Source organism: Apostichopus japonicus, chromosome 3 (assembly GCF_037975245.1).
Source record: "Apostichopus japonicus isolate 1M-3 chromosome 3, ASM3797524v1, whole genome shotgun sequence".
In the NCBI taxonomy this organism is placed as follows: domain Eukaryota; kingdom Metazoa; phylum Echinodermata; class Holothuroidea; order Aspidochirotida; family Stichopodidae; genus Apostichopus; species Apostichopus japonicus.
In genome coordinates, this window is record NC_092563.1 from 10,832,229 (window position 1) to 10,858,837 (window position 26,609).

Genomic DNA, 26,609 nt, shown 5'->3' on the forward strand with positions numbered 1-26,609 from the left:
CAGTTGCTTCCTGAGACTTAAGAGGAAAAGCTTCTGGCCAACGAGTAAAACTGTCTGTAACTAATAATACTGTACGTACTTGTAACCGTCTGAACTGGTGGTAAGTGGACCAAGGATGTCCATATGCCACCGTTTAAATGCATCCTCAACAGGCATTGGGTGCAGTGGGGCAGGGTGGCCATGAAAATGGCGTTTAGCTCTTTGACAGGCATCGCATGATTTAACATAATCATAAATATCTCAATACATTCTTGGCCAATAGTACTTTAAATGAATCGAATGATAAGTTCGATCAAACCCTTGATGACCCCCTCTCGCAATAGAGTCATGAAATGACAATAAAACGTCAGGTCGAAGGACCTTAGGCACAGCTAGTTGCTTAATTACCCTATCCGCCTGTGAAAGATTTCTAGCTCGACGGTAAAATAAATGATAAAGAGTGCCATCAGGACACATATATTGTTCAGCTTCAACAACAACTCTTTTAGCTACTTTCTGGTCCTCAGGTAGCTCACCTGTTTCTAAATACTTAACCAAATAAGAAAAGTCTGAGCACTCCCTCTGAAATGATTTAACAGCCACATGATCAATATCTGGCATCTCTGAAACAGCTCCTACAGAAGGTACACTAGGATTGCTAGCATACTCAATGTGATATTCTACAGTGGTGTCCTGATCAAGGTGGCTGGTCTTAGTTTGTTCAATGCACATTCCCTCAGCCTTTGATGGAATTTGTTGTGAATCATAGCTTCTCCTAGAAAGGGCATCTGCATTTTGGTGTAGTTTTCCTGCCTTGTGTTCAATAGTGAAATCATACCCTTGAAGCGCTATAGACCACCTAGCTAAACGACCATTAGTCGCATGTGAAATTTCATGTAACCACTTAAGAGCTATATGATCAGTCAAAACAGTAAATTTGTTGTTAGCTAAGTATGGACGGAATGATTGAATTGCTTCAATAAGAGCAAGGCACTCTCTTTGTGATATAGACCATTTCTTTTCCATTTTGTTAAGAGATCGTCCCCCATAGGCAATCACACGTTCCCTGTTACAACTATCACGCTGTCCAAGAATATAACCGATGGCACTCCCTGAGGCATCAGTTGAAACAATGAAAGGTTTAGACATACTAGGGTTTAAGCTAGTATGTGTGGGGTGGTTAAAGCATGTTTGAGACTTTCGAAGGCATCTTCACATTGTTTAGACCAGATGAAGGGAACATCCTTTTTTAGGAGGTTATTTAGTGGGGCAGCAATTTTGGCAAAACCATGTACGAATCTACGGTAATAATTACAAAGGCCAAGGAAACCTCATAAAGTAGAGACATCCTGAGGACAAGGAAATTGAGAAATGGCCTCAGTTTTAGAGGGATCAGCCTGAACGCCATCTTTTTTCTTAACCAGAACAACAGGACTCTGCCACTCTGAAATGCTGGGCTCAATTATACCATTTTGCAGCATATCAATGACCTGTTTTTCAATTTTGTCTTTGATTTTAGGGGTCGTGGGGTAAAAACGCTGTCCTAGGGTAAGGGGAAGGTGAGATAACAGTAAAATGCTCTCTGTTATACTATATACGGATGCCCATAATATCATTTCCAATTGCCAACAACCTGTCCTATTGTTACGAGGTGTAACCCACATGTTAATTAACAGGCTGGTCAGTTGGAGATACGGTAGAATATGAAACAAGGTTTTCACAATTTGAACTCTGGTGACTACAAATGACCTTTGACCTCCCCAAAATCCATAGGCATCTTCTACTTGACGTGTAACAACTACATACTAAATATGACATTGTCCAAGCTTCTCTTCTTGAGATATCGTGCTTACAAGGCTTTCAAAATTTTAACCCCTAGTGACCCCAAGTCACCTTTGACCTCCGCAAAAAACAATAGGCTACCTCTACTTAGTGTGGTTCTCCTTCACATGAAATATGAGGTTGGTCCAAGCCTTTCTTTGTGAGATCATATTTACAAGGTTTTCACAATGTGACCCAAAATGACCTTTGACCTCTAAAACCCATAGGCTTCCACTACTCAATGTGGTTCACCTACTCACCAAACATGACACATCACAGGCACACCCTCACACACACACACACTCATCTGCCTGCATTACCACAAAGGTTACGATTTCATCAAAACTGAAAAGCCTAGTGCAATAAAGTCATCAAAACCTCAATACATTTGGATTCTGGTTTTGGTGTGCACAAGTTCATGAATACTAACATGTATGCCTATTTACACTATATGATATGGTTAGGCATTGGAACCACTAAACGTTTTAATTTCCTGGTTTTATAATATATGTTAAAGGTAAATTGTTTGTTTTTGTCACTTTTTTTGTGTTCTTCATAATTGATAATATTGGAATTAGGTTTTGATGAATGGGAAATGTTGAGTTATAGTTATTGCCTTGGTGGTTGAAAAAGAAAGTTGTTCCAGTGTAGCTCATTTGGTAGCTTTTAGTAGTATCACTGCATGCAGTTGATTTTTGGTAGAGTAGTACCACTCTATTAACCTTTCTTTTGCTTTTTGATCTTTTAATTGTCAGATCGCAGCTCAAGAAGCTGCAGTTTACGATGAAATTGTATTTGCAACTGAACCACCAACTGTACAAACTTTATGGCCAGCCCATTGTTTGCAAAACTCAGAAGGGGCTAAGATTCATCCAAATTTAAAGGTTTGTATGGTTTTCTTCGTGATAATCCTTTTTGCAAATCATGTTGATTTTTGCAAAAACGTAGAAACAAAACACAAGAGATTTGCTAAAGAAGTCAGAAGAAGATAGTTATCTCAAATCAAATGGTTAGTTGAATTTGCTTAATGTATTAGTAGATGGATGGTATATTTTTGTCAGATTATGTCAACATGAATAATTTCAGTAAAGCAACAAATACTTAGACACAGCAAGAATAACTGCAGTCTCAGAAGCCAAAATTTGATTTTCCTGGTTGCAGTTAATTTCATTTTTTTATCTCTCAAGAATGTGAAATTAGTGTTCTGTCAATTCTGGAAAGGTGTGTATGCTAAGTCACATTTACTTAGTATTAAAGATACCATGTCCACTAAAATTTAAGTTGCTACAGTACTGATTTCGCTTTACTCCTGTTGAAATTCATTAAAAGGAAAATAAACAAATTTCTTTGTTTTTTATCGAAATTTGACGATATTTATCGAAATTCAACAAAATTTTAACGATTGGTTATCTCAGTCATTTCCTTCGTGGAATTTTCAACGATGCGTTGAAATTCTTTCTTAAACGAAATAGAAGGTCAATATGTGGTTACGCGAAATGTCGTAAAATGCATAACTTCGTTTATTAGTATCAATTAGACTTTGGTACAGTCGTTTGAAAGCAAGAATATTTACAAAAGCATTCTCAGGCTTGCATGAGTAGTAACACTCAAAGAAACGTGTAGTAAAACTGACGGGGGACGTTTTCTAACTGTGAATGCCAAACACAGTGACATAAGTCTTAACTTCGCCAGGCCATCTTGGAGGTTGCAGTACAAGCTACAGTATGTACCACGAGGCACCCTTCCAGATAAGTTGGAGTGCAGTTTAACCATTTAAATAACAATGAATGGACATAAATAAACTTGGTTTAATACTTGCAGTTTCCAAAAAATAGTTTAAGAGATGTAAATTTGGTTTTTTATTAGAGTTGAAGTATGAAACTTTGTTTCCGAGAGAAAACATGTTACTTGAAGCAAAATAAAGATGCCCCGCCTATTCTGCAAGGACGCTTCCATTTTTCAAAAAGGCGTTTTCTCTTTTTATTTTTTTCTATTTTAATATAGATTTGGCATGAGACATGTTACTCGGGTTAACTTCGATGGAATAATTTTATACCAGAAGTGGAAAAACTTAACAGTTATTACTTTCATTTCGGATCATTTCTGAACAAGATAACACACACAAAAAAAAAAACGACCTTATTGAATGAAAATATACTGAAAACCATATCGCAAAAACACAAAATCGCTTATAACTCAAAAACGGAAGGAGATATCGACTTTTGTTGGCTGTTAAGGGATTTCCTGAACCTAATTTGGATGCGCTCTATCCACCTGTGTCATTTATGAGCTTCTCTGACGTAAGCTGCAGTACGTAATTTCTCTAAACCAGTTCCGCGAAATTTATTTACACAGTACACATCGTTCATTATGTTTCCTTTCACAACGAATATTCAAAGTTGTGCTCCACACGCTTCACAGATATTGTTTTATGTCGTTCATTTTCAATTTTACTTTAAAAATTACATTTTCGAACGATGCATTGCATGCCTTATCAAGCATTCCTGATTAGTAAAACTAAGGAAGGATATTCAAATATATATTATTTTCATTTGATATGATTTTATGAGCTGTTCCACTTGAAAAACGATGATAAAACCGAAAAACAAAACATTTACTTCTCATGTGACGCATACCGGGAGACTCATAAAAACTCCCCCTTCTCATTAAATTAAATTTACATGCCGTCAGGCCAGTTGAAAGCCCTCCCCAGTAATGTTTGATCAGCTTTTCCGATATACAATACTCAAATAAGCAATGAAAATATATTCATTTTCCACAGGTTTCTCCCCAACGTGGGCCCCAAGCCACTGCTTTATTTTCTTAGTAGTCATGGAAACAATTGTTTGCAACTCTCTTGCTGGCCAGGTTTCTTCAAGTTTTATTAATAGCACGACTTCTGATTGGTTCATTCAAGATAAACTTTCTATTCCTGCTGGATTGTTCTACTTATATATATATGAATGAATATTTGGTTTTCAATTAACTAAGTAACAGGTAACATCCATTCCATTACGAACAGTAGGGGTTATTATAAAATAATTTTTGCTTCTAGAGGCAGCCAGCCAAAGGTTCTGCAGTGCTAAACCCCCCCCACGAAGATAAATACTATGTTAATTAACAGATAGTAGGCGTGAATTTGACAAAGCCAGGTTTATGATTGGACTAAGCCTCTCAAAAAAGTTTGGTGGCTGGGATATCCAGGGTAGGGAATGCACATGTAAGCAGCATACTGTAGGTGGCCCAGACCCAGACTGCGACCTTAATTACCAAGGCAGTCCATCTGCATTCGCGGGCAACTTACAGTAGCTGGGTTAGGGGAAAATAACAGGATTTTATTTTTATTTTGCGTGCATTGAAGCCTAGGGGAGATTTTTTGGACAGAATGCGCTCTCAGAAAAGTTTGAAAGTGAGTTCGGTTCTGTAATAAACGGTACTGTAGTACGTCAAGTAACACAGGAATTTATTGGAAATAAAGATCTCTTTGATATTCAGCTACAACTGTTTCATTGTGGATATTTTTATTTTTCTGATGCTGCATTCCTTGGTGAGTCAACTGAAACTTATCTTAGTTTAATACTAGCCTATAATTTAAGAGTCGTAGAATGTGCTTGTTACGATCGACCAAGACTAGTTTTTATTATCCTAGCCAACTCATTTTCAAACACCTAGTACAGAACTTACTCTGTCTTATATACAATCAAACTTTTGCAACGTTTGTAATATTCCTCGGCAACTTCTGGTATAGTCTGAAAACGGCTGTAGCTACACTAAGAATTCAACACAAGTCACAACCTTGATATGTCTAGAATGCCTTTGCGGTTTTTGATCGCGATAGCTTTTGTGGAAATTTTGTTAAAACTTCGTTGACAACCGTGCCAGCAGTAGTCTAAATCTTGTCAAACGAAATTATTCGTTTTTTTATTGATTTTCAACTTTTTTTTATCGATTTTCAACTTTTTTTTTATCGATTTTCAACTTTTTTTATCGATCGTTGGTTTTTTTTCAACAGGAGTTAAGCGATATCAGTACTGTAGTGTGACAAACAATTTTTTCATTTTTCGATTCCTTGCCACAGGCAGAAGGAATCTATGCAATGGTGATGGCATATTAGTGTGTGTATGTGACCCTTGCTCATAAACAACCTAAATTCAGAAGGATAACTGGGGTACATTTTATATTTGGTATGTTGGTTGCCCTTGGGTAGAGCTGGTTTGGGATTGTTGTTGGTATTGGTCAAAGGCCATTTGAGGTCAGCACGGGTCTGAAAACATTGTTCACACAATATCTTAAGAAGTGGAAGTTTCAGGAAGTCTTGGTGTGTAGCTTGCTGGTTAGTGGACAATCTGTAGTATGAATTTCAAAGTCATATAAGGTCACCAGAGGTCAAACTGTGGAAACCTTGTAAGCACAATTACTCCATATTATAAATTTGGTTGGACTTCAAACTTGGCATGTACGTGCAACAAAGTGAGTTATTGGCTGCTATTGTTTTGGCTGGCATCAAAGGTCATTATATGTCACCAGAGGTCAAATTGTGGAAAAATTGTAAACAGGATATCTCCAGAAGAGAAGCTGTGATGAATATCATTCTTGACATGTTGGTGTCCCATATTGAGTAGAGGAAATTGGTGGAGGTCAAAGTCATTTGTGTTCAACATTTAAATCAAAGTCTGAAACTGTTGTAAACTTGATGACTCAAGAAGTACATGTTTCTTGAACATTATACTTACTATCAAGGGCGGCGGAAGCACTTTTAATCTGGGGGGGCACCGACATCAAAGGGCACTTTGCAGAAATTCGAGTGGACTGATGCAGCCTTACATTTAGTACCCTTTATAACTCTTATTACATTACCTTATTTGCGTATACAAATCACTACATCAACGCCCACCCCCCCCCTCCCTCAAGGAAAATATGCATACTAGCACTGCAATATACAATGTGCAAATTGGGAAACAAGGAACAAGTTTTCTTTTGAGACAAAATGAGGTGAAACCATGCTAGTTGCTAATGTAGGAATCTTCCAAATTAGAGTTTATTTCTTGTTAATATCATAACGATTCTTTTCCATTCGAAATAGCTTTGAGTTTGACCCACAGAAATTCATTAAAAGTCAGGGGTGTAGCCATGATTTGCAAAGTTGTATGCACGACTATCTGAGCGGAGCGCCACCATCGGTTGGCGCGGAGCGTACTAGAAAACTTTTTGGTTTTACAAACCCCTCAGATGGCCGGAAACGGCCCTTCCCGAGTTTTCATGCTGCTTCCCTGGCCTCTTGCTTACTTGAGACACCTCAATTTTTATGTAGAAAAAGGGCACATTTTTAACCTGAGGAAAAGTGGGGGGGCACGTGCCCCCTGTGCCCCCCCCGGTTCCGCCGCCCTTGCTTACTGTGTAAATACAGCTTGATGAGTGCAAGAATCCTGTGTAATTTGAAATAGTCAAATGTCGAATTAGGTCAACAGGTGTCAAAGTGTCAAACCTTTAAGACATAACTCCAAAATTAAAGCTACAATTAACCTGTGAATTCTCCAGTGCTCTGAGTTTCTTTTGGTGAACACAAGTTGGTCAAATTCAGTTCAGTTTTATAATGGGGCTCTGTAAGTCTTCAACAAAACATACAGTCATCCAGGAATTGAAATTTGCTTCAATCTGTTGATGAATTTTAACTTAGTCCCTTTAAGACACTCAGCAGGTCCTTATCAGTTTTTACCCTCTGAGCTTCAAGAGGTCAACAGGTTATCTCAAATGGATTCAAAATTGGCAATTTTCTTTATGATTAATACTAGATGACCTGTGCTTTGGCTATGTTGCGAAAAAAATTCAGAATATATATATAAACAATGTCATCTAGAGCTCTCATTCATTAATGCCAAAGGTTAAAGGGATGGTCATAAGGTGGCAGAGCTGATTGTATTATACATAGGAAAAACTGTACTTTCTGGATCCATATTAAAATTTTGGAATAAAAATTGCCTACTGTGAAATCCTTACCAGTGAATGATATTTGGCTGTGCCTAGTACTCTTATTTACCCCCACCACTAGGACTCAAATAGGTACACCTGCCCATTATTCAATTGTTGCAAATCTTTAGCTCATACAGCTACTGAATTACCCACACAGAAACTCACAAATTCTATTGTCTACTGTTAAAATTTTGCCTGAAGGCTTTCAAATTCTGTATTTCCCCATATGCATGTATGTGTATGTGTGGGTGCGTATTTGTGTGTGTGTGTGATGCTTTAGCTTGTATGCAGGATAACTCAACAAGGGAATGACCAATCATTACCATACATACTTAGTGGGTGGGTGGCCCATAGTGAGTAGATGAACCCTATTGATTTTGGTGCTCATATCATGAATATTAATGAGGTCACGGGTCAAACGTGAACAACTCCAAATTGCAATTACTTGGCTACTATTAGTCGGAATTTCGTCAAACTTGGTATGATGATATTGGCAGATAGCCAATACACATGCTGTATGTTGCAATTGATATGATACAAATTTATGCGAGGACAGGGCTTAGCATTACTTTGGTAATAACAGTTTGTGTGCATGAATTGCTGTTGTTGTATTAGGGCTTTCTTAGAAATTTCCCTATAAATGGAACTAATGAACAGCAGCAAGGAACCATGAACTGTTTTCATTCTGGTATCAGTTATGTTTTCACACAGAACATTTCTTCTACAGATAGAGCAACAAAAATGAGAGGCCAATATTTGATTATTTGCAAAGGATTTTAGTGCCATCCTTTGCCATTAAGTTAGAAAAATATTGAAAGCATAAAAGATGATGGTTAAGAATAGAAGAGATTGCAAGTTAGGGCAAACTTTCCTGACCTGGTCAAGCTGGAAGTATAGCAGGCAGTGTAGGACATTGGTCTATAGCATTGGTCTATAAAAGGTTGCTTCTATCCTACTGTGATAATACTGAATAAATTTCTATCTTTTAACTTTGGAAGCTGCATGGAAACAAAGAAAGTGACTACAATTGCAATAATAATAATAGGATTTTTTATAAAGGGCAGACATATACACAACGATAACGGTGCTCAAGGGGCATCACAATATTACCAAGTCCACAATTACCTTTCAAACATAGAGACAATTACTCTTTAGGTGACAATTCTTCCATTATACGTCCCCTTTCTTAGACATCACACTTCAACCCAGTGAAATAATTTGAACATTATCCTAGCCGATCCATAGGTATACAGTACAAGATCAGAAAGATGTCTTCCTAGCTCAGATTTTATCTACAATATATATATATATATATAGATAGATATATATATATGTGGATAGATGGGTAGGCGAGGAGGCATGAAAGATGCAGCTTATTTCATCTAAACCTCAATGCCTTTTGCATTTCTGGTTCCTGCTTTTAAGACTGTTCACATAGTATTTTATTGCTACTTTCACCTACATTAGTAGTTGGCAGCATCCAAACAAATTTTGTGTAGCTCATTTGTATTAACAACTTCGCTATGATGGTTATGCCAATCTGGTAAGACAGGCAGCTACCCCTCTTGTCATAGTTTAGAGATGAAAACGAACATTTCTTCCTGATTAGAGTATTTAAGGCATAATATTATTATTTTATTTATAGATATTCCCTGGACATATTCTCACACGCAAAGGTACTCACCCAGAATATGACAGCTATTCTTCATTTTTCAACAACCTTGGTACCATGCATACAGAACTGAATGCAATATTACGGCAACACCATATAACAGATGTCTTTATCTGTGGGCTCGCATTTGACTATTGTGTGAAGTATACAGCACTTGATGCAAGGAAACTCGGTTTTGGGACAATAGTTATTGAAGATGCTTGTAGAAGTATTTCCGATGAAGGTTACAGGACTACAAGAGAAGAACTACATCAACAAGAGTGCCTCATAACCTCCAGTGAACAGGTATCAATGTAGTATTAAATTAAGGAGATAACAGTAATCAAACGTTTTTGGTTGCCTCGTGAACGTTGTTCACAAAGCGTGGCTAGGCCTGCACGTTAGTGTAGCGTCGTCCTAGCGTGTTGTTGACTTTCACGTACAGCAGTCATGTAAGTTAACACACTTTTTGTAGTCAGGTAACTGCCTTTGTTTAGTTCGTTTCTCCCGCAAGTTGTGCGGTAGCGTTCGTTAGTAGGTTTTACGTACTGTTACTAGATACAAGTTTTCATTAGGTTATCCAGTTAGAGTTTCTCTCCTCCGTGCTGTTTATCTATTTTTAGTCTTCACAGCTTCGAGTTACTCTGACGTTTCCTGACATTTCGGGAAAATCTTCGGGAAAAGTTTGAAGGATGGGTAACTGCCACTCCTGTAAGCAGTTCCGTCCTTTTATTGCATAAGTCCTCAACGTGGGGGGTCAGAGACCGCCATACGAGATGGCTTCAGCCCACCTCCAGAACGGGTACCCATGCAAGATGGAACAAATTCCTGTGCGGCGTCGGCACAGCTGCGGCCGCGGCCTCAGGAGGGGCCATCCGCGTTGGGTCATGTGGATTCCACAAGCCCCCGCAGGCAGGCGGTGGTGGACCTTTTTACATCCACCCCTGGGTCGTTGGACCACCACCGGAGGGATTTCATGGGCCGCATCCGGAGTAGAAGCTGTACTTACAGCCGTAGTCAAGGTAAAAGCCGGGAAAGACACCGGCAGCCTCGACACGGGTCAAAGTCTGGCTCGTCACCCTCGTCCTCGAGTGAACATTCTTCGGGTCGTCGCAGAGCCAAGAAACGGACGCGGGTCAGGCCTTCCTCTCCCAGGTCAAGGACCTTCTGGGGCAGCTACAACAAAAGCCGAGACAACCTGACCCGGAACAGCAGGTTACACCGTCCATCCCACAGATACTGCCGGCACCGGTAACGGACGATCACGCCCTGAGGAGGCCCAGGGGAATCCCTGGGACGACGCCTCTTTGGGAGCCGACGACGCACTGTCGATTGTAGCTAGTGCCCGTCTTCTCAGCGGAGATTCTGAGGCGGACGACAAGAAGCCCCTGCGGGGCACGGAAATCTCGGCGTAGGCTTTTGAGAAGGCAACGGTGGTCCTCCGCAGGGTCCTTGGCTTCGAGGAAAAGGTGGATGTGCGTGCCCAGGAGGGGCAGGCATCGAAGCTCATGTTGAATGCGGCCGCCAAAAAACCTCCATCCCGGTGGATGTTGAACGTCGAGAATGGTTCGAGGTGGTAGTGCAGGCGAAATGCTAAATCAGTTTGCCCACGTCTCGGTTAAGGCCACCATGACACGCCGAAACCTGGTACTGGACCCTCTGAATTGGTCATCCAGATCCACGGCGGACGGTTTCCACAACCTGCCAATTCTGGGAAGTGACCTCTTCGGTGGCAAGTTTAACAAAAAACTTCAGGAAGAGGCGGAGAGAATGAAGTCTTTGAGGGAGGCAGTCGAGCACATGTCCCGCTCGGCCTCGTCCTCGCATCCGCAATATGCGGCAATGTAGTAACTTCTAGCAGCTGATTCCCTAATTGGTTGGGGGGCTATTTGGGGCACTCACACAGTCGCCGGCAAATGGGCGGAACCCAAGAGGGGACTCCATATTAACGTTCTAGAGACGGAGGTGGTCCTGAGGGCCGTACGTCACTGGGCAGCCCTTCTAGCGGGCCACACTGTCACGGTTTGGTCAGACAACACCCACGACCGTGGCATACATCAAACTGCAAGGGGGAACTCGGTCCCTGGCTCTCCTGCGCAGGACGTGGGACCTGCTCGTCCTCTGCAACTCCCTTGGGATCGGCCTACAGGAGGCGGAGATGCTCTTGATCGCGCCTTGCTGGCCCAACCAAACATGGTTCCCACTCCTCATCTAGATGTTGGTGGACCTGCCGTTCAAGATCCCACCATCCGCCAAGCTCCTCACCCAGCGAAGCAGCCAAATTACTCACCGCGACAGCGCGAGCCTCCATCTGGCTGCGTGGAAACTCTTTAGCCCTCGCTCCAAGCAGCTGGGTTTCCACTGGAGGTCGCGGACGTTGCAGCCGATGCCCGCCGGCAATCCACAATTAAAACATACCATTCCAGACTGCAACGGTACTACGTTTGGGCCAGGGACAATGATGTTGATCCCGTGGAGGCCCCAGTAGACCAGGTGGCAGCCTTCCTCCTGGAACTGTTCCGGGAGGGGAAGCAGATAAACAGGATTAGGAACTACAGCTCCGCGACAGCGGCTGTTCACAACGGTTTTTTGGATGGCTCCTCCATAGAAACCAACTGGGTCCTTCGTCAGGTCCTAACAGGAATGTTTCACATACGCCCACCCACGTGCCGCCTGGCCCCATCATGGGCTCTTCAGGAGGTCTTGAGGACCCTTGCGGCTCTCCATACGAGCCGTTACACAACGCACTGCTGGACAAGCTCACTCACAAACCCTTTTCCTAGTCGCGGCCTGGAAGACTCTGTCCTCCTTTGTCGCCTGCTACTTAGGCACCATATACAAGATCAGCTATGCAGAATCCCGTGTCTTCCACGCTATACAATACCCTGACGTCCGACAGCGGCGCTCCCGTCTTCATGCAGTCGGATTAACTGAAGGCAGAGCCCTTCACCACTGCATAGCCGGCTGCGTCTGGCCGCGCAAACAATAGTACATAGTCTCCATTCAAGGAAGTAATGATAGCATTCAGCTGCGAGCGGATGATCAAATTTAAACAATGGAATCTTTACAGTTAAGTTTCAAGTAACCTCAGAAGTAGTTGATCGACATTTACCCTCAGAAACATAACGTTTTATTCCTTCAAACGATGGAGCAAAATAAAAATTTTCCATCGAATCATATCGTTTTGGACATGCACTGATGCAGTATATGCAGCGCAAATATACACACAAGTGATACACACTTACACAACACAGTGACCATAACGTTGTCCTATCGTGGCTTCTTTGTTCGACCATTAGATCTGACAGAAAGGAGTTTCTACAAGCGAATACTATTTTGAAAGTCACCTGCTTTTATTTTTCTAACAAGATGATGGTATATCCACATGGATAAAGCATTTTATAATTACTTCAATACTTCAATTTTCTATATAATTTACCATTGGTTCCAACAGAATGAAAAAAAAAATTCCACCCAACAACTTTGAAGCAGGTCCAGTTAACAACAAAACATGTTTCTCGTCCGCGCAAGGGGCCTCCTTTTTCCTGATTCCCGAGTCTCTATTTGGATTACAAGAAATCTAAACTATCCTTAAAAATTATTTTGTAAAAGTTGCCACATCTTCCAAACTATAGTATCAGCGCATGAAAAGAGGAAATGGCCGCCCGTTTTTTTTTCAGATCTCAGTACGAGAAACATGTATTTTATTTGGATAGAACAACTCTCGTTAATGTTTTTCTATCCTAACTGTATGTCGTTTTTATAAAACCTTCATGAAAACCAACTTTTTGGAAATTGGATTTTGAAGCTCAGTTAACAATTTAAGAAATACTTACCGTTAAATACTGGCGCAAACAATACATTTCGTATTTATTCCAATAAAGATCCACAGAGGATAAAAATGCTAAGTATAGCTTACTAAAAGAGAAATAGAAACTGCATTTACATCACTGTATCGTCATTTCATCGTCATCGTCATTTTAAGTATCCAAATACTATATACAAAGAGATTGAGTTCACCGAAACACCCCCTTTTCCTTACCACCTGAAGAAAACCATCTTTTATAAATTATATTACCTTACAGTACTTTACATTCGATACAAAAGTTACTTCTACAACAGCTTCCCAAAATATGTGTGTCGCAATATGTTGCAATCTTTTTAAGTTTTAACCGCTCAGAACAGTACCATTAATAATTTGCATATTACACCAAAATTTACACTCGGCGTCCAAATGGCGGGAAAATGTACCATCGTGTTCAATGTGTTGTGTCGTTTGCATGGTGCGATGAACTTGGGCAAGTAGGAATGTCGATGACCTTTTGAGCTTACTGCACTAAATGATCCGTGAAAATGACACTGTTCTATGCAATTTTCATATCAATATTCATTATTTTTATTGAGCTATCTGTCATTAAAAATTTTGAGCTGAATAAAATTCGCCAGATTTATTAACAAGTCGGTAGACTCCACAAACTTCAATCAAATTTTGCAAGCCCCGCCCAACAGATCATGTGCAATCAAATCTCTCTGTTTTGTTTATGACCGTTAGGTGTAGGCTTACTTTTACTTTTGTGGCTAGCCTGTGTTAGTTCCCTGATCTTGTATTTTTCTCTCGGTCTTATGGATGTGGCTTGTGAAATTGTGTCATTTCCTTCCAATGCAGTGAATAAACAGCAGACGTTTCATCTGTGGAACTGTAAAAAGTGGATGGTACAAGTATAGGACTGCGTTAAAATCTTGATTGAGCTGCATGTGTTTATATTTGTGTTATGAAGACACTGACATGGACGGTTGCAGTGATTTTACAGTAAATCGTGTGCACTATATGGGCAACAGAAAATAAATTCTTTCTTTCGATTGTGGCAGATTTTCTCCATTAAACCCACCTGGTCCGAGTGCACTTAGAATAAGAAACATTGCATCTACTTCAGAAGTTTGTTTTCCGAAATTCATCAGCAAATAGTATTGAGACTTTAAACATTGCTGATGATATTGCTATAACACTTTCAGACCTCCAAACACTGTTTGATTAATGTGGTGTAGAATTATCCAAGTAGGGTTTTACAAAGTTTAAAATGTAATTGTATGATCTAAATTGAACTCTACTGTAACACAATGACAATTCAAGATGACGCTATCCAAAGTATTTTCATAACATAGGAAGCTTACTACAACCAGTAAAACTTTGCCACAGTCTACAGACATGAGAAGATCTACTTAACACATGATCAATCATGGGTTTATCATTGTGACTTTACATTCAAAAAGAGACATTTTGCAAGAATGGATCCTTGCATCATGAGGGTTTTAGTACTCCAGAACCGAGACTGGAACACGGATGTGAAAGACTCAGACTCAATTCATCAGGATTCGGAAGAGACAAATAGAGAGTGTCAGAGGAAGAGTTGATGTAATATCGTAAACATCTGTAACCGTACTGACCTTTCTATGGTTTTTATGACTTCCTTGCCTTTCTTTTTAAGCACAAAAAAGAAGAAAAAAGTAGAAACAAAAATAACTAAGTATGGAGCTACCGATTTCATCCCAAAATTTAGGTTCATACCACCATGATGTCTCATCAACCTTAGACTTGCTATATTAATTAAAACCTTCTAAACATTCATGCAAACAGTTATTACTTCCTGTGTGACATAGATTGACATTTGACCTCCATTTATAACAATTTGACAATGCAATGTGAACTCTCAGAGTCCAATATCTGATATGGCTTGCCCATTTTGACCATGTGCTTTGCTTGTAATTGCCAAAATGCTGTTTCTGGGTATTTGAAATTTCATAGAGGTACTATATATCCTGCCCTGGCATGCACTCACCAAGTTTGAAATCTATCTTCCTGATGATCAAAGAGTAGTTTGGGAAACACTTTTCCTTACAATTTAGACCTTGTTTGGCCTTTGAAAACATGATCTTGTCTGTGAATGCATTAATTACAAATTCTCTGTCAATGTACAGTTTGGTATCCCAGATTTGCTTGAAGATCCGGCCATTTTGTAAATTTCAAATGCCCATAATTGCTTAATGCTGTGTTGGTTTATTTGACCTCATATGTCCCAGAGTAATCACATCTTACGCCCAGGCACATACCCATGAAGATTTAAGAGTAGTTTGCAAACAGTTTATCACACAAATTTGACTTTGTTTGACCTCTAATCACATGACCTTTTGTATTTTGTGTTTAATGTGCTGTATACAGGCAGATCACAATATCTAATTCGATGTAGAGCTTTCTGCTATTTTGGTATGCACCTAATTATCAGAGGGTGGTTTGTCTCAGTGGTAGGTTCAGTATCTTTTCCACCATCATGCAAACTGTTGACGAGTTTGTGATCTGCAATATTGTCTGTAATGAGTATAAAAATGAAAAATATTTCTTGTTACATTAAGATTATGGTTCAACTGTTAATATTTAGCCCTGTTTACTTATGGAAAGCAGTGTATGTGTGCTGTAAGTACAGTTGTTGCAGCTTCCCTTTATATGCTTCAGTTTTTATCAAAATCCTTGTCCACAACTTGTAAAATGGAATGTTTTGCTTTACAACTATGGCCTGCATCTCTCAAAAGTCAAAATGATTAAAATCTCTGGTACAGTTGTCAGAGTATCTCTCTCAAGTAGGCTACCCCTCTTGGAGTCAATGCTGGAATATGGTGTGGTTGGTGTGGTAAGCATCTTGAATCTCAGCATGCCCTGTTTTTAGATTGTGTTTATGCTGCCCTCGCAGACGCGTCTAGATATGCGACACTAGACAGCTAGCTAACCAGCGAAATGACGAGAAAAAGACAGGAGTACGTTTCTGTAAACTGTATTGAGATTCCTCACTCATGTTATCGCGGTAAAACTGAAATAAAAGGATATGATAAACTTGAATAATAATGACGCTAAATACAACACTATGAATGTTTTAAATGAAAGATTATAACGGTGAACTTCGAACTTGCCATAGGCCAAATGAAGCTCACCACAGTACAATATTATACACTGAATAACTATAATGTGATAAGAGTCGAATAACTCTGGGGTTTAATTAATTCTCTTAACTTGTCTTAAGAAGAATAATTAATAAAGTTTACTCAAGATCAAATAGAGTATCAAATGAGCAAAACTATTATGAATAATTAGTAACAACAATCCATCTCAACGAACGGCAATTACGTAACGTAAGTATTACGCAACTCTGATAGGAACATGAATATGTGAGCATAAACATACTTGAACAGGGGGTTAAGGTAATTAAAACCCAAGTATATCTAAATGAATATTAACTTATTCAAGTCACAAGTAAATATATAAAGTTATGGAGTCGCCCATATTCAATATACAACATATTATCTGCAAAACTGCAATCAAGGTAAATACTTCTTAATTGGAAAACAATTAGATTAATTTATTTAATTATGTCTAATTAACAATCTCAATTAACTGACATGTGCCTGCCAGGCAAGGTTGTAAAATATTTAACCTAACAAATAAGACAAAGAGAAACACTTACAGATTATAATTGAGCCAGGTCGAAAACGTTAGCTAATGAAACTGTGTATGGTGTGTAAGGCAGATGCCGTGTTGCCTACTACAATGCTGAAAACAGAATGATGTCTGTAGTTAAACAACACAGGTCTAGAAGCCTTGTGTGAATCTTCCATTACCATGAGACCCTCCTCATGTGTGGTCAAGGAGGAATGTTTATCAACAACTCTTCCATCCTGACTTGCCCCCTGCTGACCTTTCATAACAGAGCTGTGCTATGAAGTTACAGTTAGCTCAAACTGATCTGACCACAGAGCAGGCAGCAGAGTGAAAGATAAGAAGAGTCACAGGTGGCTTGCTTAATGAAGTATAAACAATAACATGTGAAGTACAGTGTAAACTAAATCCATGTGAAAATGAAAAGTACTGAAAACAGGACTACCTGCTCAATAGGCGATAAAATAACAATTACGTGAATTGCAGAACAGTGTTCATAAACATTCTATCTCACCATTTTGCATTGTTGTTATCATCTAGGTCCTTTAGCTTCACTGGGAAGTGCCTTGGAATACATACATATAACAAACAGATGCACTGATGCTGCAACAACTTTTGCTTCAGAAAAAAAATTCACATGAGCGTGCACATATGAGGTAAACACCAGCCTCACATGTACAGTTTTGTTGGTAATGTTGGCACTTGCTTACATCCTTGCCCTGTCATCTGGTTGGCTTCCAGTTTTGAGGAAGCAAAATGACACTGTTAAGCAACTTAATCTGTTGCACTTATTGCAGCATTGCACTGCATATATATCTCTGTATGTGTAGTCCTGTGCTGATTGTCATTTTGAACAGTGCTAGTCAGATTCTGAGGCCTTAGATGACATTCCTAAAGAAGCCAAGCTTTCCTTCCTAACTCTTTAGAATGAAATCATTCAATTATCTGTTTCCTTAGTTCATAATTTAGTCAATGTCAGCGATCATTAACAAGATTGGAGAGGATTTACTGTCTCTTATATGCCAATGGTTTCATAAATTCATGATGTTGTGTAAAGAGAAATGATAAGTGGGTACTTTAAACAATCTTCACAAACATATGTTACTGTCTCAAAGAGATCCTGCAGTTGTTATAAATGGTACAAGGCTCACACTGGCATTCTTTCTCCTTTATGTCCAAACCAATCATCGCTTCCTCAAAAGCGTTTCGACCATTTGTTCAGTCTACTGGATGTGGATGTATGTCAATCTGTGGTAGGGCTAAGCTCTGAGGTTGTATCACGTATGCTAGTCCAGGAAATGTTAACGAGATACAGAATGGTAGATTGTTAGCAAAGTTACATAGGAATAGCACTGTAGGGTACTATAATGTTGCCTTTTATCATTAAACTCCAGTGCATTCACCTCCTGAAATTGGATCACTTAGTAATGGGAGAAAAATGGTCCTACTGTTCTTCTCAATGGAAAATACGCACATAAGATGCTAGTGATTAACAGTCACATGAACAACACCTAATATTAGACTATCGTCTTAGATTCGTCGAAAATTGATGTTTCCGTGGAAGTGTGTTAGGAGAAAGTTCATTTGTTGATTCCATTCTTGTGGCTATATTAAATTGTAAATATAAGTACTAATTGACCTAACTGACACTTTTGATGTTTTCTCTTCCCTGTATCCATGCTAGCAGCACACATCTTTCTCCTACTGTAACTTCACTTAGTTACTATTCCACCCATTCATATAGTCACTGCACAACAGTTGGAACTGTTTTATGTTACACAGTGTCTATTGTATTGAATCCATTGTAACTTTCAGCTGTTAATGAACACTATATAAACTATTTAGTGAGTAATATGGGTCATATTGACAACCGTTTTTAATACCATTTATTTTGTACAATGTAGTTTTGTTTCCAAATATTGTATACAAAATAATTTGATTTATTAAACTTTTAACCATCAGCTGAATCTCTATTTGGACCGTGATGTGAGGCATCCAGACTTGGCATTCAGAGATATTTCATCATCGTTTTAGTCAAGGTATGTAAGGTGGCTTATGCCATTGCAGTGTATCTGTCTTACTACAAAGTAATTTTAGGGTCACCATTCCTGGGCTCCTCTACTGGAAAGTATGAACAATTACTTCCTTGTACTCTTTTCCCACATTACATGCTAATATGTAGAGTTCCTTTCATGACCATTACTAATTTTTGGTTTCAATGAGAATTGTAAACTTTGCATTCATATTTGTTGTGTATGAATACCACATTACCTACAGGAAGCCTATTGTAAACACGATATCTCAAGACGAGAATGTCAGACCAATTTCATATTTGTTGTGTATGAATACCACATTGCCTACAGGAAGCCTATTGTTTTAGGTGGAGGTCAAAGGTAATTTATGTTCACCTGGGGTCAAATTGTGAAAACCTTGTAAACACGATATCTCAAGAATTGGAAGGTCGGCTCATGACATAGTTGGTGTGTAGAATTATCACATTGAGTACAAGAAGCCTATTGGGTTTGGTGGAGTTCAAAGGTCAATTGGGGTCACCATCATTCAAATTGTGAAAACCTTGTAAACAAGATATCTCAAGAAGGGAATGTTGGACAAATTTCATATTTCGTGTGTAGAAGAACCACATTGAGTTAACAAAGCCTATTGTTTTTTGTGGAGGTCAAAGGTCTTTTGGGGTACCCATGGGTCAAATTGTTAAAACTATGTAAACACAGTATATCAAGGAGGTAGGCTTGGGCAGATTCCATATTTAATATTTATATGAACCACATTGGTACAAGAAGCCGGTAGTTTTTGGTGGGTGTCAAAGGTCATTTGGGGTCACCAGGTGTCATATTGTGAAAACCCTTTAAACTAATATCTCAAGAAGGGAACCTTGGACAGACCTCATATTTGGTTCGTAAAAGTATTGAGTACTAGAAGCCTTTTGTTTTGGTGGAGGTCAAATGTCATTTGGGATATCCAGGGGTCACTGTATTACTAAGATCAAGTATGTTGTACACCCTAACTATACTTTATACTTTACTTAGACTTTAATGTTCCAGTTTTGGGTTTCGATGGTAATCAGCTCCTTTGCATTCATGATGGCGTATGTGTGTGTGCACTTGTTTGTATTCTGACCAAGGACTTGAAAAAAAGAATTCCAGGTCCTCGGATGTGATTTCTAAAGAATCACCACATCCTAGAAAGAATTCTATTGTTATGGGGTATTGTTGAGGTTAGGATACGGGGATTTGAATAATGGCATAAACAGTGGGGTCCTCGGTCTAAATACAACACACCTGTGTGAGTCCTTTCGTGCCGCCCAGCTTGTAAACACTGATATCTCAAGAAGAGAAGGTCAGACCAATTTCATATTTGATTTATAGGACCACATTAAGTACAACAAGCCTATTGTTTTTGGTGGAGGCCAAAGGTCATTTGGGGTCTCCAGAGGTCAAATTTTTAAAACCTTGTAAACACGATATCTCAAGAAGGAAAAGTCGGAACAGCTTTATAGTTAGTGTGTATTAGTACCACATTGAATTCAAGAAGTCTATTGTGTTTGGTGGAGGTCTAAGGTAATTTGGGGTCATCAGAGGACAAATTGTGAAACCCTTGTAAACACGATATCTCAAGAAGGGAAGGTCAGCCCAATTTCATATTTGATTTATAGGACCACATTAAGTACAACAAGCCTATTTTTTTGTGGAGGTTAAAGGTCATTTGGGGTCACCAGAGGTCAATTTTGAAAACCTTGTACACCCTTACTATACATAACGTCACATTCATGAAACTGCTCATGTTACATCATCGAAACCACAATGCATTTTTGCATTCTGGTTTTTCTTACGAAAGAAACCTATGACTATAAGCGTATTAAATCTTTGTTTGAATTTAACCCATTCTTTTTGAAAGAGCTAAAGTTTATGGAACATAAGAATGCAAATAATGTGCTTGTAGGAAACATGTCAAAAGCTGGGAAGGATGTCATAAGTATCAGTTTTTTTTGCGACTTTCGAGACACAGGTGTCTCTGTATTAGAGTTCTACACATGTTATTGTACAAGTTAAACCTATGATTCATGATGTGCATCTTTGTTTTCGCAGGACACTTTGCCACCCCTTGGGTCTATCTACACATCAAGGGCATATTGCAAATACAGCTGACAAAGAGACAAGTGTTAAGCTGCAGTGGAGTAAACAATACAGATGTTGCAGTTGATGTTGAAACAGTTTAATCACATAAGCATGTTAAAAAGGAGTTTTATTTTCCCCACTCCACTCCTTCTGTAAAGTCTATTAGACCTATAGTAGCATGCAATATACATAATAGTGCAAGACCTGTTTCATTGAGAGTATGCATGCAGCATTGCATGAACAAAAAGAACGAGGGTGTGTACGATGGTTTAAATTTGATATATCAACGACAAGGAATACTTGTTTTTCACTGATTTGTTTGTTCTTCTTACATATGGAGAAAACTGAGGTCATTCATATTTATGCCTTTTTAGCTCATAACAGCATGCTGGTGTGAGCTATTGTTACAGTGCGGCATCTATCACTCTATCATTCTATCACTCTATCCGTCAACAATTGGTAAAACCGCTCCCACTCGCACAGTGTTTGATGGAATTTCATGAAACTTGGACACAAGGACCATTGGGTATAGGGCCATCAGAGATGGTCCGAAATTTGGGGTCAAATGTCACCTGTGGGCCGTAATGGGCCATTTTGTGGAAATACGCAAAATGCTTCTTCTCCTACAGATTCCATGGTACAATGTTGAGGGTGTGTCATGATAGTACTATGGAAGTTTTACCTTCAGGGTGTTCATGAATTTGAGATCAAAGATCAACTAGGGGTCTTTTGTGGCCCGGGCCGCGTCCCTATATTTTCAAATTGCTTCTGTTCGTACAGTGTATGGCCAGTTATAATGCAACTTGGTCACAACGTTCCTCAGGATGAGGGTTACGAGGGGTGTTCGAAAAATTGAGGTCAAATGTCATTTAGGGGGTCATCGGGGGTCATTCTTTGTAATATTTTCAAATATCTCAATCTCCTCAAGATTTTGATGGATCATATTCAAAGTTGAACTGATGATTGTTGGATTGTGTATGAATAAGGTGATGCCTAATCATTTTAAGTCAAAAGTTAATTAATTACAATTAATCTCCATTGTTTAAAAAAATCTGAGCCTTCACCTTTTTCCAAAGCTCCTTTAATTTGTCTCCCAGTCTCTGCAGTGTTTGTTTACATTTGTGGTTAATCTCTGCAGAGGCTGTTAGTGGAATTAAAGCAGGATTGGGAGTTGTTATTAACTGTTGAACTGTAAGCATGAGAGCCGTATAGCCAATCAGCACTTGCCGATTCTTAGAGCCTTTAAGCCCTTAAGTCTTTGAGCCTGAGGTATGTAGGCAGCCAGCCAAAATATTGGGAAGGAGTGCTTGTGAAGTTATGTCTGCTCAGGTAGCGGGGAGAAAGTTTATAGGGTAGGTCAGTGGTATTGTTTGAGAGAGTGGGTAAAATAGGATTTAAAGCAGCATTTTGCATCCTTTTCTATGATATTTCTCAACCTCACTGACTCCACTATGCCATAACGACATACAAAACTAGCTTATCTATGTAAATCTTACTTCAAATGGTGGCATAAAAGTCGAAAAATTTGCAACTTTCAACTTTGTTTTTCTCCAAGATATTTTCCGTTGGGATCCCAATTAACCTCGCCCATAATATGAATATTTAAACACTACGAACATCATTGACCAATGCGTAATCCAACACCAAGCTTGATTTGTGTACAGTCTATATGGCAGTTGTACGAGGGAGTTCCATAACAACTCCCTGGTTGTGCCAACGCAGAGTCTTGAATCTATTTTTAGAAACGGCTCATAACTAAATCTGCATCTCTGATTGGTTGAATTCAAACTAGTGTGTTTGGGGTACTGTATGCGATTAATTTTAAATGTGGAATTTTGTTGTGGATACTTTTCTCATTCTCTGCAAATATCCTTAATTACTCGCCAATTAACGATGTTGGCAGGGAAAAACTTGGCTGATATCTTAGTTTGCTGTTTTGTGATTGATATATGTTAAAAACTCGATTGCCATGTCAAAAAAATAGAAAACGGCGACCAAATGCAAAATGCTGCTTTAAAGGGGGAAAATAGGAATTATAGCCAGTGGTGTGGCAGGATTCTGCTAACGGGGGGGGGGGGGGGGTATCCCTCATGAGCCCAATCCAATATTGGTGGAATCTGAAAAATGGCCTGAAATTTGGTGAGCCATAAAGGTTTGTGGGCCCTACATTTTTAAGCTCGAAAAGGTATGAGCTTCTGCACCATTGGTGCTCTAAGTTTGGTTCCTTGCTGTAGTTAGGTTGGCGTGTCTGTGTGTGCATCTGTGACACTTGCTTGGGTACGCTCTATCGCAATAAGGGAAAGTTGGATTGAGGCCAAACTTGGACTATAGATCCGCCATATGGAGAAAGTGTTCCCTATTGTTTTTGGTGTCCACAAAGGTCAGTTATGGTCAAAAAACCCAAAATTTTAAAACTGCAATAACTCCCAGTGCCAATGTGCGACAAGATTGATATTTTGGGACAGGTTGTGAACTGGTTAGAGGAACATTTTGAAACTTAATATTCATGTGACCCAAGGTCACCAAAGGTCAATTAATGTTAAAAAACTAGTATTTTTGCGATAACTTCTTGAGAACGAATTGTCCGTTAGGGTTGGGAGTTGCTTCAATGTAATCCAATTGTCGACCCGCATCTGGGTGACCCTTGACCTCAATTTGAGCTCTGGTGACCTTTAAGTGTTTTGGCAATTTTTACAGTTTCGATGCTATTTTCAGATGTCAAAGGTACCTTGATCATAAATGTCTATAGGTTGACCACTGTGTGACTTTCGTGTGCGAAGTTATATGGGGTCAAAGTTTTCGGTCGGAGTTAGGATGGCTGTACAGACTTGTCGTGTTGTGTTTTGGAATCAGGAGATAAAACTACATCTGAAACCAAGGTCAAAGGTCACATTAGAAAAAATGTGCTTATTTTGGGAGAAAACGGGAAAAAAGAAAATGTTTGGTTTTGGTGCTAGATTTGGATATCCAAGTTACCTTCCAATCAAAAAAGTCAATGGGTTGACACCCGGGTGAGCTTTGTGTGTGAAGTTATACGAGGACTAAGTTGATTTTCAGACAGTTATTTTGCACTAACTCCCAGTGCCAAGGTGTGACACGGTTGATATTATGGGATAAGTTGCAAATGGTATAGGGAATATTTTCAAACTTAACGGTCATGTGATCTGAGGTCACCAGAGGTCAATCAATGTTAAAAAACTAGTATTTTGTTGGAGAAAATGGGCAAAGAAAAAAATGTTTGAATTTTTATAGGTTTGATGCTATGTTCACGTCTCACGGATCAAAAATGTCAATGGGTTGACCCCAGGTGACCTTTGTGTGTGAAGTTATACGAGGTCAAAGTTAATTCTCAGACATTTAATGCAATAACTCCCAGTGCCAAGGTGTGACACGGTTTATACTTTGGGACAACGTGCAAATTGTATAGGGGAATATTTTCAAACTTAAGAGTCATGTGATCCGAGGTCACCAAAGCTCAATTCATGTTAAAAAAACTAGTATTTTGGGGGGAGAATTTAGGCAAAGAAAAAATGTTTGAATTTTGATAGTTTTGATGCTATATTCACATCTTACTGATCCAAAATGCCAATGGTTGACCCCAGGTGACCTTTGTGTGTGAACTTATACAAGTTGAAAGTTAACTTTTATACAATTAATGCAATAACTCCCCAGGCGTGTAGCCAGGAATTTGCCAAGGGAGGGGCGAAACTGTAGATTCGGCATTGCAAACTATCTAAGCGTAGCGCCACCATGGTTGGCGCGAAGCGTACAAGAAAATTTTGGCTGAAAATGCCTCCCAGATCGCTGGAAATGGCACTTCCCAGGCCTTGTAAGTTGCATCTTAGCATTTTCTCTTTTCAAAATACTAGTGATATCATAAAAACATTAAAAATATTTTTTTTAAATATGCTCAAGGGGGGGCGGCTGCCCCCTTCGCTCCCCCCCCCCTTGGCTACGCGCCTGTAACTCCCAGTGCCAAGGTGTGACACAATTGATATTTTGGGACAAGTTGTGAATGGGGTGGTGGAACATTTTCAAACTTAACAGTCATGTGATCTGAGGTCACCAATGTTATCATATCTGTTGACCCGCTTGTAGGTGACCTTATATTTCTTACATTATTGACGCCATATTCAGATCTAGCCCAATCTTGCTATGATAATATTATGTGTATTGTCATATACCCCTACGCAAGGAACCACAGTGCCCTTGGGCTCTTGTTTCTACTGTACTGTACTGAATGTTGTTGTTTTTTTCCAAGATAATATTATTCATAAATTGTAATTGGATTGTAGGGTGTTAAGCCTAGGATGTTAAAAATAGTAATAGTAACTTACCAAAGATTCTCATTTGAGTACATTATTTAGTTTTGAGTTAATGTGTTCTTTCCTTACTAATGTTGTATCATTCCCATTGATAGTGTACTGTATCATTCATTCCATTTACATGGCTCATGCAGTTAATACAGAATATTTAAGATGTGATAAAGCTTCGATCTGGGTCTCTTGACCACATCACGTGACATACACAATGAATAATTATGAGTCAATAACCAATCACAATACTAAAGATATAAATCTATGATTTAAGAGGCGTTGGAAATCCTCTACAGGCTATGTATACTGCAGTAACGTCAACGGAAAGTGTGTCAGAAGTACTGTTTGGCCACAAACTGCCGTAGACGCCAGGTTAAATAGTCCCTTTCTATCGCCTGCCCATAGAAAAGGGAGGTTATGGGCTTTTCGTTTACAGAAAATAAAGTGTAAATAGCTGGTGAAATGATTAAGTATCCGGCATGATAATATAAAGTAGGCCTGGAACTAAAATTATATGAAGAATAATAATAGAATAGAATACAATGTGTCAATCCATTTGCCCATGACTTTTGGGAAATGGTCATCGCCAAAAAAAAAAAAAAAACGGTTCAGTAAATATGAATTATATTCGATTATGAATATAAATAATTTTTATTTCATCACTTTGTGCTGAATGGTGATGCCCTATGAAAACGTTTCCATCGTCCTCGGAATGATCCCAGATATCAATAGGCCTATGTAAGTAAGACAATATATATATATAAGAGAATAATCCCAGGGGGTAGGAGCCGGGGCACTGGGGGAACGTGTCCCCCCCCCCCCAACTTTTTTCCAAAATAGCAAATGTGCCCTACTGGGAAATAAAAATGTGCCCCATTCATGATGAGTAACTGTCTTTTGGATATCTTCTTTGGATATGAAGCCTTTGTTAATTTTAATATTTTATTTTAATTATTCACGTGCACCATAATAGTATTGATAGCATACTAACACAGTACCGATTACTCGAATGTCCTGTACCGTTAAATATAATTTGCGGTACCGATCAATCGATATGCGGTACCGTTAAATCGAATATGCGGAACCGTAAAATCGGATGTGCACTACCGATCAATCGAATGTACTGTAACAATCAATCGTACCGATCAATTGAATGTGCGGTACCGATCAATCAAAAGTGCGGTACCGATCAATCGAATGTGCGGAACCCTTACATCGAATGTGCGGTACCGTTAAATCGAATGTGCAGTACC

General features: G+C 39.2%; 1 protein-coding gene across 5 annotated transcripts in view; it reads left to right on the forward strand.

Annotated features, from left to right (window-relative positions):
- Window positions 1-26,239, forward strand: part of LOC139963117 (nicotinamidase-like) — a 71,599-nt gene extending 45,360 nt beyond the window's left edge. For 4 of the 5 annotated variants that reach the window (XM_071963674.1, XM_071963666.1, XM_071963657.1 and 1 more), the window contains 4 exons: window positions 2,556-2,684; window positions 9,416-9,727; window positions 18,867-18,943; window positions 21,011-26,239. In XM_071963674.1, the coding sequence (XP_071819775.1) occupies window positions 2,556-2,684; window positions 9,416-9,727; window positions 18,867-18,938 (513 nt within the window). In that variant the 3' untranslated portion in view covers window positions 18,939-18,943; window positions 21,011-26,239. The remainder of the gene's footprint in view (window positions 1-2,555; window positions 2,685-9,415; window positions 9,728-18,866; window positions 18,944-21,010) is intronic. The other variant, XM_071963683.1, reaches the window with a different exon arrangement.
- Window positions 26,240-26,609: the final 370 nt, after the last annotated feature.